Source organism: Perognathus longimembris, chromosome 24, assembly GCF_023159225.1.
Source record: "Perognathus longimembris pacificus isolate PPM17 chromosome 24, ASM2315922v1, whole genome shotgun sequence".
Taxonomy (NCBI): domain Eukaryota; kingdom Metazoa; phylum Chordata; class Mammalia; order Rodentia; family Heteromyidae; genus Perognathus; species Perognathus longimembris.
In genome coordinates, this window is record NC_063184.1 from 2,212,635 (window position 1) to 2,225,921 (window position 13,287).

The 13,287-nt window shown below is 39.0% G+C and overlaps 1 protein-coding gene across 2 annotated transcripts in view; it reads left to right on the forward strand.

Moving 5' to 3' along the window:
* The window catches only part of Spata5 (spermatogenesis associated 5), a 141,350-nt gene that overhangs the window by 24,928 nt on the left and 103,135 nt on the right, over window positions 1-13,287 (forward strand). For both annotated transcript variants that reach the window (XM_048333709.1, XM_048333710.1), the window contains 2 exons: window positions 4,062-4,216; window positions 12,966-13,175. In XM_048333709.1, the coding sequence (XP_048189666.1) occupies window positions 4,062-4,216; window positions 12,966-13,175 (365 nt within the window). The remainder of the gene's footprint in view (window positions 1-4,061; window positions 4,217-12,965; window positions 13,176-13,287) is intronic.

The following is a 13,287-nucleotide window of genomic DNA, read 5'->3' on the forward strand; positions in this document are numbered from 1 at the left end:
TTAAAAAATGTGCAGTCAAAAATAGATAAGGCTTAGTTTGGTTTACTCCTTGATAGATTCTCTTGCGGAAATCCTCAAGGTGAAGTCAAAGTCTCCTCTTTTTCTCAATTACCTCATCACATGTGGGTTCTCTGGAGGCCTACCATAGAGCAACAAAAGGAAGGGCACAAATTTAACTTACCAGAGTTCTCACACAATGTATTTTATGAGGGACCATATATTACTATAGCTTGAAAACTAGCAGCAATTCTGAAGAATACATATATGACAATGAATTTTCTTCCCTATTTGGTAATTCTGAAGTGTAATAATAGAATTTTTCTTCTTGGTCATTGAAGTGAGCATTTCAGTAATACTTTTGCTACTTATTTGAAATGGCTGGAGCTGAATGACTTATTTCAGAAAACAGGTGATGGTTCTGATCCTGTTTAAGCTCTAATTGACATATACCATTTACTTTGCTAGTGGAAAATTTTCTGGGTTTTTCCAAGACTCTAAAAGCATAACTATTTCAGAAAGGCTTTCATTCAAACATTTACAAATATGAAGCTATTCTGCCTAAATAAAGCTATTTCTCTGAGATATTCTTAATTCTTTAAGTCCTGTCAGCTCTGTTGTTAAAAATTTGTTCAAAATGTAACCTTTGCTGGGTACCTGTGGCTCATGCCTATAGTCTTAGCTACTCAAGAGGCTGAGATCTAAGGATCATAGTTTAAAGCCATTCCATGCAGGAAAAGTACATGAGACCTTTACCTACACTTAGCCACTAGAAAGCTGAAACAATGTGGCTCAAAGGGGTAGAGAGCACCAACCCTCAGCAGAAAAAGCTTAAGGACAGACAGCTTCCAGGCCTTTGAGTTTCCTCTCAATGTCTACCTCTTACTTATCCCTTTTGCAAAGCTGGGGTTTCAGGCCTGTGCAATTGCACCCAGCTGTTCTTTTCCTCTTTTCTTTCTTTCTTTTCTTCCCTCCCCCCTCCTTCCCTCCCTCCCTCCCTCCCTGTCTCCTCCTCTTTCTTCCTTTCTCTTTTTCTTTCTCTCCTTTCTCCTCAGATTGCTAAGCCAGATAGGTAAATAATTAAGGTTTTTAAATTTTTTAACATTTTTTATTTTGTGTTGGATGGAGTTTTAACTCAAGGACTCATGCTCTTTTTGTTTGTTTTTCACTCAAAACTGGCACTCCACCACTTGAGCCATACTTCCACTTCCTAAAAGTTAGTTTTTAGGGAAGCTTTTTGAAGCCTTTTTCTGGTGAAGCGAATGGACTGAATTTTGATGTCGTGGAGCTAGACTCCCCTCTCAAAGATCATTGAGGGACTCCCTATTTCATCATTGAGTGGAGATTGTATGGTAGTGAGGTATAAGCTTTGGCCCAAGATTCATGTCTGAAGACCCTGCTGCCTTCCCTAGTGCTGTTATTTATTATTTAGATAGTTAATTTTTGTGAAGGTTCTGGGGCTTGAACTTGGGAGCCTAAATGCTGTCCTTGAGCTTTTTTACTCAAATCTAGCACTCTATAACTTGATCTACACATTGACTTTCAACTTTTTGGTGATTAATTTGAGATAAAAGTCTCATTGGGCATTCTGCTCAGGCTGGCTTTGAACCTTGATCCTCAGATCTCAGCCTTCTGAGGAACTAAATTACAGTTGTAACTCACTGGCGCCCAGCTCCGTGCTGTTATTTTATTTTATTTTTTGCCAGTCCTGGGTTTGGATTCAGGGCCTGAGCACCATCTCTGGCTTCTTTTTGCTCAAGGCTAGCACTCTGTCACTTGAGCCACAGCGCCACTTCTGTACATTTTCTATATATGTGGTGCTGGGGAATCGAACCCAGGGCTTCATGTATACGAGGCGAGCACTCTTGCCACTAGGCCATATTCCCAGCCCCTGTGCTGTTAATTTTTTTAAAGCATCTTTTGAAAGTGATTTTGAAAATTACAGGATTTAGGATGGTCAGGCTTCCTGATCAGTTTTAAGATATTGCAATGCCCTTTTTAAGGATATTCCATCTGATTTCTTCTAAAGAGCAGTGAGAAATAGAACTCTAACAGCATTGTATCCGTGGTGCTTAACATTTTGTCTATACTTCAATGTACTGTTGAGGAAATATAAAAGTTGTAATACTATAATTTTCTTGAGGAAAGTACATTATTTGAATGGGAGATTTGGATTTTTGCTATACTTATTTCGCTCATATGCAAGAGCACATTTCTAGATAACTTTACCATCAATGCTTATAATGCAGATGGGAGAGACAGTTAGATGCCCATGTTATCTGTTAATTCCTGTTATTTACTCCTATGATTAGTTTGAATTGTTTATTGCTTTGTAATGAGGGAATTTAATTGTGATCTTACTTATTAACATTGTACATAAAATTTTAAGATTCTAGATGAGTATAGAAAATTGTTTGTAAATTTTATCTAAGTTCAGGCCAGAAATAGTTTTTTTTAAATTTTTATTTATTTATATATTTATTTTTGCTAATTCTGTCCCTGGCTTCTTTTTGCTCAAGGCTAGCACTCTGCCACTTGAGCCACAGTGCCACTTCTGGCCGTTTTCTGTATATGTGGTGCTGAGGAATCAAACCCAAGGCTTCATGTATACGTGGCGAGCACTCTTGCCACTAGGCCATATCCCCAGCTTCATCTGCTACATTTTTATCGCTTTTGCAAATAGCTTTTTTCTTCCTTTTCTGATAAGCTGCCATATTATAACATCTCATATTTCAACACGTTAACAGAGTTGGATTTAGGCTGATTTAAGATATATTCTTTTATATATATGGGTAGGGCTGAACTTTCATTCTTGTGTAGGGCATCATACACTGGTAGGTCACACTGTAATCCTTGATAATCTGGAGGATGAAGGTTTTGGGCCAGCCTAGGCAAAAGATTCACAAGACACCATCTCAGCCAATAGCTAGGTGAGGTGGCATGAACCTGTCATCCCAGCAGCAATGAGAAGAGTAAATAGAATGGCAGTCCAAGCCAGCCTATCTAAACAAATAATAGTTTGCAACTCCAGTGAGCACTTGCCTGCTAGTATAAACCCTCCCCCCGGATGTTCTCACATTTTTTTTTTTTTTTTTTTTTTTTTGCCAGTCCTGGGGGTTGGACTCAGGGCCTGAGCACTGTCCCTGGCTTCTTTTTGCTCAAGGCCAGCGCTCTGCCACTTGAGCCACAGCGCTACTTCTGGCTTTTTCTATATATGTGGTGCTGAGGAATCGAACCCAGGGCTTCATGCATGCTAGGCAAGCTCACTACCACTAGGCCACATTCATTTCCAGCCCACTCACATTATTTTGATAAACCTTTTTGGTCTTCTTTGTGAGTGGTATTTTGTAAGTTTTAGTTTTTGCTTATAAAATTTTGTCTTCCTGTATTTTCAGCTTCTCCTGTTCTTTTTATTTTTTTTTGGCCAGTCCTGGGCCTTGGACTCAGGGCCTGAACACGGTCCCTGGCTTCCTTTTGCTCAAGGCTAGCACTCTGCCACTTGAGCCACAGCACCACTTCTGGCCATTTTCTGTATATGTGGTGCTGGGGAATTGAACCCAGGGCCTCATGTATACGAGGCAAGCTCTCTTGCCACTAGGCCATATCCCCAGCCCCTCTCCTGTTCTTATCTTCAAAGCTTAAGCTCTTGGGTCTTGGCATTTGCCTTCCACGTTCTTCTGTCTTATGCCCTACTCAAACCTTCACACCATATTCACATGCAAGCAACAATACCTTAAGGACTGACGTGTGCATGGAGTTTGGGGTTATTTTCATTATATTTGTTCAGTCTATATTTATGGAATAAATATGCTGCTTGGTGCCATGGCTGGAATCTGAGGATCACAGTTTGAAGACAGCACGGATAGGAAAATCTGTGAGACTCTTTATCTCCAGTTAAGCACCTCCCCAAAATCTGGAAGTGAAGCTGTGGTTCAAGTGCTAGAGCACTAACCTTGAGCAAAAAAGCTCAGGGACACACCTAGGCTCTGAGTTCAAGCCCCAGGACTGGCACACACATAAGCACATGCACAAAAGTAAATCCTGTGTCCCTTTCCTCTTTACAGGTTTCTGTGCTTTGCGTAGTTTTCTGAAGAAGCAGCCTAACCTTCCCGACAGCAAGGTGGCCAGCTTGGTGAAGATCACTCTGAATGATTTCTTGCAGGGAATGAAGGACATCAGGCCCAGCGCTATGAGGGAGGTAGCAATTGACGTCCCAAATGTAAGTTATCTGTAGTGCATACTACACATACTGCTCCAATTAAGCTCTGAACAAATCTTGAGATTTAACAGAAACCAGCTTGCTATGTTAAACATCAAAAATATTATAGTCAAAAAATTGTGTACTTGAAATTTTTGTAATTGTGAGATAATTGTAGATTCAATGCAGTTATAAAAGAGATACTGTGTATATCTTTCCAAGTTTACTGTAGTGATACCATCCTGCAAAATTGTAGCACAAAATCACAAATAGGCAATTTGTATTGTATGGTCTGTTGATTTTATACTTATTTTTCCATTTCTACTTGTACTCTTGTTTGTGCATGTGTATTTATTCCTGTACAAATTTTTCATATGCTAAGGCTTGTGCATCTGTTACCACAATCAAGATAGTGACTGCTAGGTGCCACTGACTCATTTCTGCAATCCTAACTACTCAAAAAGGCTGAGATCTGAGGACTACAGTTCAAAGCCAGCACAGTCAGGCAAGTCCATGAGACTCTTATCTCCAGTTAACTACTGAAAAGCCTCAAGTGAAGCTGTAGCTCAAGTAGTAGAGCCACCAGCCTTGAGTGCCCTGGCCCTGAGTTTAAGCTATAGTTTTGCCACAGGCACAAAAAAGATACTAGTTCTGTCAGTACAGAGATCCCTCACGTTGTCCGTTTCTAACCATATCAACCTAATTCCATTTTTAAACTTTTATTATTTCAAAAGGATCATATAGATGGAATTGTACAATGTTAGCCTTTTGAGATTAGGTTTTTTACTTAACATAATTCCCTAGAGATTTATCCAAATGGTTGGATGTGTCATAGTTGGGTTTCTTTTTTGTGTGTGTACTGGTACCGGGGCTTGAATTCAGGGCCTGGGCTCTGTCTCTGACCTTATTTGCTCAAGGCTAGTGCTCTACCATTTCAGCCACCCCTCTACTTCCTGCTTTTTTTGTGGGTGTTTTCAAGAGTCTCATGGACCTTACCTGCTTGGGCTGGCTTCAAACTGCCATCCTCAGATCCCAGCCTCCTGAGTAGCTAGGATTACAGGTGTGAGCCACCAGTGCCTGGCTGGGTTTCTTTTCACTTTGAATTATGTTAGCCACCTTGCTGTTACTGTAAGTAAGGCAGTAAACTTGGGAAGGAGAAGGCTTTCTTTCGTCTCAGTTTTGGGGGTTTCAGATCACTGTTGCTGGTGCCATGCTTTGGTGCGTGGCAGTCCTTCATGGTGGGGAGCCATGGAGGGGAAGCTGCTCACCGCCTGCGGGCTGTGAGGGACCAGGACTTCAGGCCCCTTTTGTTCCGTGATCTGAACTCTCCCATTGGGCTCTCTCTACCACTTAGATTTCCACCACCTCTCATGAGTGTGAAGTGAGGAAAGTGAGCTTTTCACATGGACCTTTGGCAGATATAACCACAGCGGTACTATCCCATAGTGTGTATATACTGTAGTTGTTTATTTAACACCAGACCTGTTTCCAATGTTTGACTATTATGAGAGAAGTTATGAACAGGTATTATGTGAGTGGAAGTTTTCATTTCTGTGGGATGAATGACAAGAGCACAGTTGCTAGATGATAGATATATAAATTATTTTGCAGTTGGGGAATGTCAAATAGGCTGACTTTAGAACACACTAATGATACTGTTTCATCAGTTTGTTTTGTAAGCATATTATTACAGGACAGCAAGCCACCTTTACTTTGTGGGTCATGTGTTTGGTCTTTCATGACTCAAGTGTGATACACAGAATAAAAGGTGACCTTATAGTTTTCTTTGGGCACACTAACATTACTGACAAATGGACCTTAAGACAAGAGCACTGGTAATGTGTTCTGTATGGTATTGAGAAAGAGGAGGATCATTAAAAACGCTTACATGGAATGATGTTGGTTAGTCGTGAAGTGAGATTCCCTTTATTTCTGCTTCCTGAGCACCTGGGATTATAGGCATGAGCTACCATGTTTAGTACTTGTTAACTTTTTATGTCAACTAGTTAAATTTAGACTGGGAGACATTATTCTGCAGATAGGAACTTCTAAGGACTTGCCTCTGAATGAATTGAGGCAATCATTGTGGTTTTGATTTCTTTTTGAGACATTTTCAAATTCGCTTGTCTCAATTTGAGGTTTTTTTCAAAAGCCATGTAGCAGAACATACTCATTCAGCATTAATCATTCTCCAAATACTGTAGAAAATGAATGATTAATGATGGTTCAATGGAAACAACATTTCTGGGATTTCTGGTCCAATTTTGGGTCACATTGATAGGAATACTTTTATTTGTAATATTTATCTTTAAAATTTTATTGTATGATATAATGGGTCAGATAGATGCTTCAAATAGAAATCACACATGAAAATCTCAGTGGCTGGTTAAAAACTAGCTATTCCAATCTGCTATAGAGTTTTATAACTTTAGGTCCTAAACATACTGTGTGGTTTTAAACTTAAAATTCCTGCCAGTGGAGAATGTGTTTAATCAGTGTCTGTCTACTCTTGGAATTGCTAAACTGATTCATCATAGGAACTGGTACTATAACTGTGCTTTTAATTGCTCTAATGAAAGACTTTTTTCCTTTATTTTCTTTTGATAGAATATTTACAATGCGTGGACGTGAGCCATTTTCCATTTGGCACTTTATTATTTGGGTTAAGGCCATGGTGTACTGTGATGTTACTCATGAACTGGGGAGTGATTAGCACTGGTGAAAGTACTTTCTACAGTGCCTTTTATGCCTGCTGTAAGTTATAAAAATTTTCCTGAGACGTCAACATTTCTATAATTAGATTCCTAAGTTTTACTTTCCTTGGTTCTGGCTACTATATCTATTGAAATACCGACAAATTATTTTTGCAGAAGGTTTAATAACTTATTTTGCTGTATTAAAAAATCACATTAAAGCTGGGCACACTTATAATCCTTGATACTCAAGGGGACTGTGGTTCAAGGTCAGCATTAGCAGGAAGTTATTGAGACTTTTATCTCCAATTAACCACCAAAAAACCCCAAAGAAGATCCCTAGCTTTGAGGAAAAAAACCTCAGTGACAGTATCCAGGCCCTTGAGTTCAAGTCCCAAAACCAACGCTAGTGCACATGCACACACAAACACAATCATGTTAAGGTAAAGATAATGTGCTCCATATTTGTATTTTCAGTAGGTTACTCCAAATACACTATAACCATTACTAATAATAAATGGTTTTCTTAACTAAATATATCAAATTTATATCCATTAAGTTTAATATGTTTGTACTTCTGAAGTCTTAGCCAAGCTTTGCTTTTTCAGTTTACATGGAGAAGGTTCAGTTTATCCTTTTTTTTAATTTGGAAGTAACTCGCTTGTGACTTCTTACCTTGTGTTAGCATTCCAGTTTTCAGTATTTGGATTTTTGATTCACAGTAGTAGTAATAGTAAAACATTATAAATATAGGGTTCTACTTTAATGTAAACCTGGTTTTATAATGTGAATGGTGACTAAAGCATCAGGACCGGCTATAAAACCCCAGATTCCAGAATTAACTTTGGATCCAGGTTAAACTTATGATTTTGTAAACATTCCTGTTACCCTCCCTCTTTCCCACCCTCCCTTGTGCCAGGGTCTTGAACTCAGGGCCCAGGCACTGTTCCTGAACCTTTTGGTGGTTAACTGGAGATAAAAGTCTCACATACTTTCCTGCCAGGGCTGGCTTCGAACTGTGATCCTCACATCTTAGCCTGAGTAGCTAGGATTATAGGTGTTAGCCAACAGTGCCTAGCTGTTATTCTTGTTGGTGGTGGTGGTGGTCATGGGGCTTGTACTCAGGGCTGTTCTACCACGTTGAGCCACAGCTCCACTTCCAGTTTTCTGGTTGTTAGTTGGAGATGAGTCTCATTGGGACTTTCCTGCCTGGGCTGGTTTGAATTTCAGCCTGCTGAGTAGCTAGGATAACAGGCTTAGAGTGCCTGGCTTGTTATTCTCCTTTTTAAAAGCAACAAAGTTCTTAATTATATAAGTAATCAAAAAGCTCTTTCACTAAATTATGTATCCAAAATGTCCTGCTGCATTTTTACCTGCCACCTTTTCACATAAGCCTGCAACTTGTGAATGTGACTGTCCATTGCATCTCATAGGATTAGTATATCAGCAGTATGTTGCTGGTGCAGAGGTTCAAATGAAGTTGTTTAACTAGCTATAATTATATTTAATTCTTCATATACTCTTAGAATAATTAGGAGGAACTTACTTGAGTTCTTATTCCTTAAAGACAGTATGCATTAAATATTTTCTCTGTAGTTTTTTTTTTTTACACACTCAAATAATGGAGGATTTCTGTGATGCCTTACTAAGTAAAATGTTGCTGTTTTACGAATGGATAGTACAATCTGTGGAAATTCTATTAATTCTGTATTAGTTCTTGGCAGACCTTTGAGGTTGGTTTCTTTTGGTTTTGTTTCTGTTGTCTAGACAGAAAATGTCTTTTGTCAATCATTAAGAACAGTCTTCTTTCTTCCTTTTTTGCTAAGCCTGGCTGGCGCTTAAACTCAGGCCTGAGCCCTGTCCCTAAGCTTCTTTGTTCCTTAAGGCCAGCTCTCTCTCTACCCCTTAGCCACAGCACCACTTCTGGCTTTCTCTGAGTGGTTTATTGGAGATAAGAGTCTCATGGACTTTCCTGTCTGGGCTAGCTTCAAACGGAACTGCGATCCTTAGATCTCAGCCTCCTGAGTAGCTAGCTAGTATCACAGGAGTGAGCCACTGGCACCTGCTTCAAGATCAGTCTTTCTTGCTAACTTCTTGTACCTTTTTAAAGTTTTATGTAGTAGCAGTTGTACAGAAAAGCATATTTGGAGAAATAGGTTACTTTTTTTTTTTTTTTTTTTGGTGTCCAGTCCTGGTGCTTGAACTCAGGGCCTAGGTATCCCTGAGCTACATTGTGTTACCTACCTCAGCTACCACTTGAGCCATACCTTCACTTCCAGCTTTTTTCGTGCTTAATTGGAGATAAGAGTCTGATGGACTTTTTTACCCCAAGTGACTTCACACCATGATCCTCAGATCTCAGCCTTCTGAGTAGCTAGGATTACAGGTGTGAGCCACCTTTACTTATTAGAGGTTAATGCTTTCTGCTGTTTTTTTGTTTTGTTTTGTTTTTTGCCAGGGTTGTAGCTTGAACCTCAGGGCCTGGGCACCCTCCTTAAGTTCTTTTGCTTAAGGCCAGCATTCTACCATTTGAGCCACAGATTTACTTTTGGCTTTTTTGGTGCTTAATTGAATATTAAAGCCTCATGGACTTTACTACCCAGGCTTGTTTTGGACATCCATCTTCAGATCTCAGCCTCCAGAATAGCTAGGATTATTGATGTAAGCCACCAGCACGAGGCTTCCTTTTATGCCTTACTTTCTTCAAGCCTTTTGGAGAAATGAGAGGTAGTAGAAAGTTAGTGAAGTGATTACCAATTTCTGTTCTCAGCTTTGATGCTGATTAACTTTGAATGATGCAGCCGCCTTCTCAAGATTTCTCAAGGTTTCTGATGGCCATCTTTCTTTATATTTGTAAAAATGTTGAGGCTGCAGTAGAGGCATGTGTTGCACTCATACATACCTTTGACTAGTCTCTGTAAATATTTGACTTTGTTAAAAGTACATATGTTTCTCCAAGATAAAGGGACTCATTCACATACAAGCTGGTACCAAGTGGTAGGGTTAATGGGGGTTATTTTGTGGTACTAACCTTCATCACTTTATTTTATGCCTGCTCAACTGATCTCCACTTTGAGTCCATTGGTCACATTATTTTCCAAAACCGATTACTGATGCAGCTTAAAGTGTATCACCATAAATATCACTTGATTATCTTTAGGGTGAATTCTAAACTCGCTAGTCTGGTTCCCCTTCCTCCAGCTCCATAGCACATTATCCTCTGATCTTGTCAAACACTTTCCTGTTTTTAATAGATGCAGTCCTCCCCTATGTCTGAAAATTATTTTCTAACTTATTAGTTGCCAAAGATTCTATGGTGTAGATACCTTATGTCTACAGTACACATACAGTACACACAATGTATATTCACAAAATGATTGTCTATGAACATAACTTTATGTTGTTTTCTTTGCATCCTCAGTGCTTGGCAAGTAGTAGTAACAAATGAATGTCTGTTGATTTTTGAATAGGATATTTTGTGAAGCCTTTTCTTTGTAGTGTTTCTGAGAGTGGCTTTTAGACCACATGCCCAAATTCCAGGAGTTCTGTATGTCTTGCCCCTGTTTGACAAGTGGACACATGATGAAGGACAATGAAAGGAAGTTGGAGTGAGGGAAGGGTGACATTATCCCAAAAGATATGTACTCTTTATCTGATTTATGTAACTGTAACCACCTCTGTACATCACCTTTGCAATAAATAAATAAATATGTATTTTTTTTAACAACAGAGGTTGATTATATGCAACCATAGGAAGATAGAACTTCAGTATATCTTCAGCCATCATTGGCTTCATTTAGGGGTAATGGATGAGAAGGTGTGCAAAATTAAAATTATCTTGTCACAAGTGTGGCCTGGTTGGCCACCATCTCATTCTTTGTTTCTGGAGGGATTCCAGGGAAGTCACCACTTTTATCATTTGAAAGGAGCAGGGATGAGGCATTTGCTGTTGTCTGGTAAAATCTGAAGCTTGTGGCTGTTCTCTTTGGAACATGCTTTGCCATGAGGTGATGGAAGGCATTGCCTGTCTACAGGGCAATTTGCATTTTGCCTGTTCCTTGTTCCAACTTGAGATGCCAAAGATCCTTTATTTTAGCTTCTAAAATATAACTCTGCTGTGGCCCATACTTAGTCTTCCTCCCCTCTGGAAATCTTTGTCTTTTTAGTGTTTCCTCTTTCTTATTCTATTTCCATAACCCCCCGCTATGGCGGTGCAATGTTTTTACATCTGTATGTGATCATTCTAGTTCAAGTTGTTTTTATTGACATACTTTACTCGTTTATTTTTTGCTAGTCTTGGGGCTTGAGCTCAGGGTCCTAGGGCTTGAGCTCAGGGCCTTGGTCCTGTCCCTGTGCTTTTTTGCTTAAGATTTAGTTCTCTACCATTTGAGGCACAGCTTCACTTCCAGCTTTTTGGTGGTTAATTGGAAATAAGAGTGTTCCAGACTTTCTTGCCCAGTCTGGCTTTGAACCATAATCCTACATTTTAGTCCCCTGAGTACCTAGGATTACAAGTGCGAGCTACAAGCACTTGACTTCAAGATGTTTTTATAAAGCAGGTATTTGTGATAGATCCTTAACAGATCTCTCTGTACTCTTTCTCCTCTCAGATGAATCCTGTCCCAAAAGTCCTACTGAAGCACAAATTGGACTGTGCATACCATTTTCCCGATCTAAAACCCTCAAAGACTTCTCAGTATATACAGAGTATATTGAACTGCTTCATCTCGTCCTCAGCACACTCTTCTGTGTGGCTCTGACTGCATGATTTTTCTCCTTCAAATGCTTTTTCTCTCATCCTCTTTATTTTTCCTTCTTTCTCATATTTTTGCCAGTTTTTTGGCCTGTACCTGACCATTCTCGTTTTTACATCTTAGGCTTCCTTCCAAGAGTTTGCTTTCAAATTGTCTTCCAGCTGGAACGTTTCCTCCCTAGGAGCTCCCAAAGGCTCTTTCTCTTTCTTTGTTATTGTACTTAGTGTCCTTTCCGTTGCACTGTGGTGATTTGAATGTTTGTATATGTTTAAAAAGTTTCAAAGACAAAATTAAAAATAAAAGACAAGAGATAGCAGGAACTACCTTTCAGGTAACAGGTTGTGTACTAACCTTTGAATTCTTTAAATCTGGATTCATGTTTTATTCTTCTGTTTTCTACGTATACTTTCTGATAAGTACATCATTAATATGATATGTATAAGTAAATAATGTATAAAAATAACTATTTTGAAGATATTTCTTAGGTCAGCAAAGAAGCAAAGTTTGAATATACTTCATTTGCATGCCAATGACAGAACAAGCAGAGTACTTGCAAAAAATGTTCTTGAAAGTAAACTTTGTTAAAGAAGAAGCTTAAGAAATTAAGTATATAAGTTGGGCACTGTTGAGTCATGCCTGTAATTCTAGACCTGGAGGATCAGGTTGGAATCCAGCCCTGACACAGAAAAGCCTATGAGACTCCTACTCCAGTTAACAAGCCAAAAAGCCAGATTGGAGGAGTGGCTCAATTGGTAGAGTGCCAGTCAGAAGAACAATAAAACAAGTCCTGAATTCAAGCCCTGATGTATACTCACACACATGAAAAAATAAAGAATAGGAATTAAATATATAAGTTTATATAGATGAGTGAGGGAGAATGATGGTAGTGGTGACTGGTCAAGAGGACTGGATACTTAGATGGACATGTGAAATTGCAGTCCTCCTGAACAACCTTTTAAAGTTGAGAGATAGATAGATAGATAGATAGATAGATAGATAGATAGATAGATAGATAGATGAGCTCTTGAGTCACTGACTCAAACTATTTTGGTATAGATGAAACTTGCAGAAGATTATTAAGAGAATAATCATTTAAGAAGTGTTTATACAATACTTTCAAGCCAAATTGATTTTAAGTATTTTTACAATGTACGGCTCATATTTTATTGTAGTCCTAATTTACTACTTTATATTCTTAAGAGGACCTTCTTGATTTTTAAATGGGTTATTTGCCCTTGTACTTTCTTTGCTGATGACATGCTTTGTGATTGTTCTCTGTTTGGCCTGCCAAAACTTGCATTTAGCAACTGTTGTGTTTTGCAGGTATCCTGGTCAGATATAGGAGGACTGGAGAATGTGAAGCTGAAATTGAAACAAGCTGTGGAATGGCCTTTGAAACACCCAGAGTCATTCATTCGAATGGGTATTCAGCCACCTAAGGGAGTTCTTCTGTATGGGCCCCCTGGGTGCTCTAAAACAATGATAGCCAAGGCTTTGGCCAATGAGAGTGGCCTGAATTTTCTAGCTATAAAGGTAGGCCATTAATTTTGTTTAATGGTTAAACTACCTCTCCTTTCTACACTCATTTTCTGTTTTAGAAAAGGCAGCAACTAATGTTCATTTTTATTTGAGGTAGATGACAAGG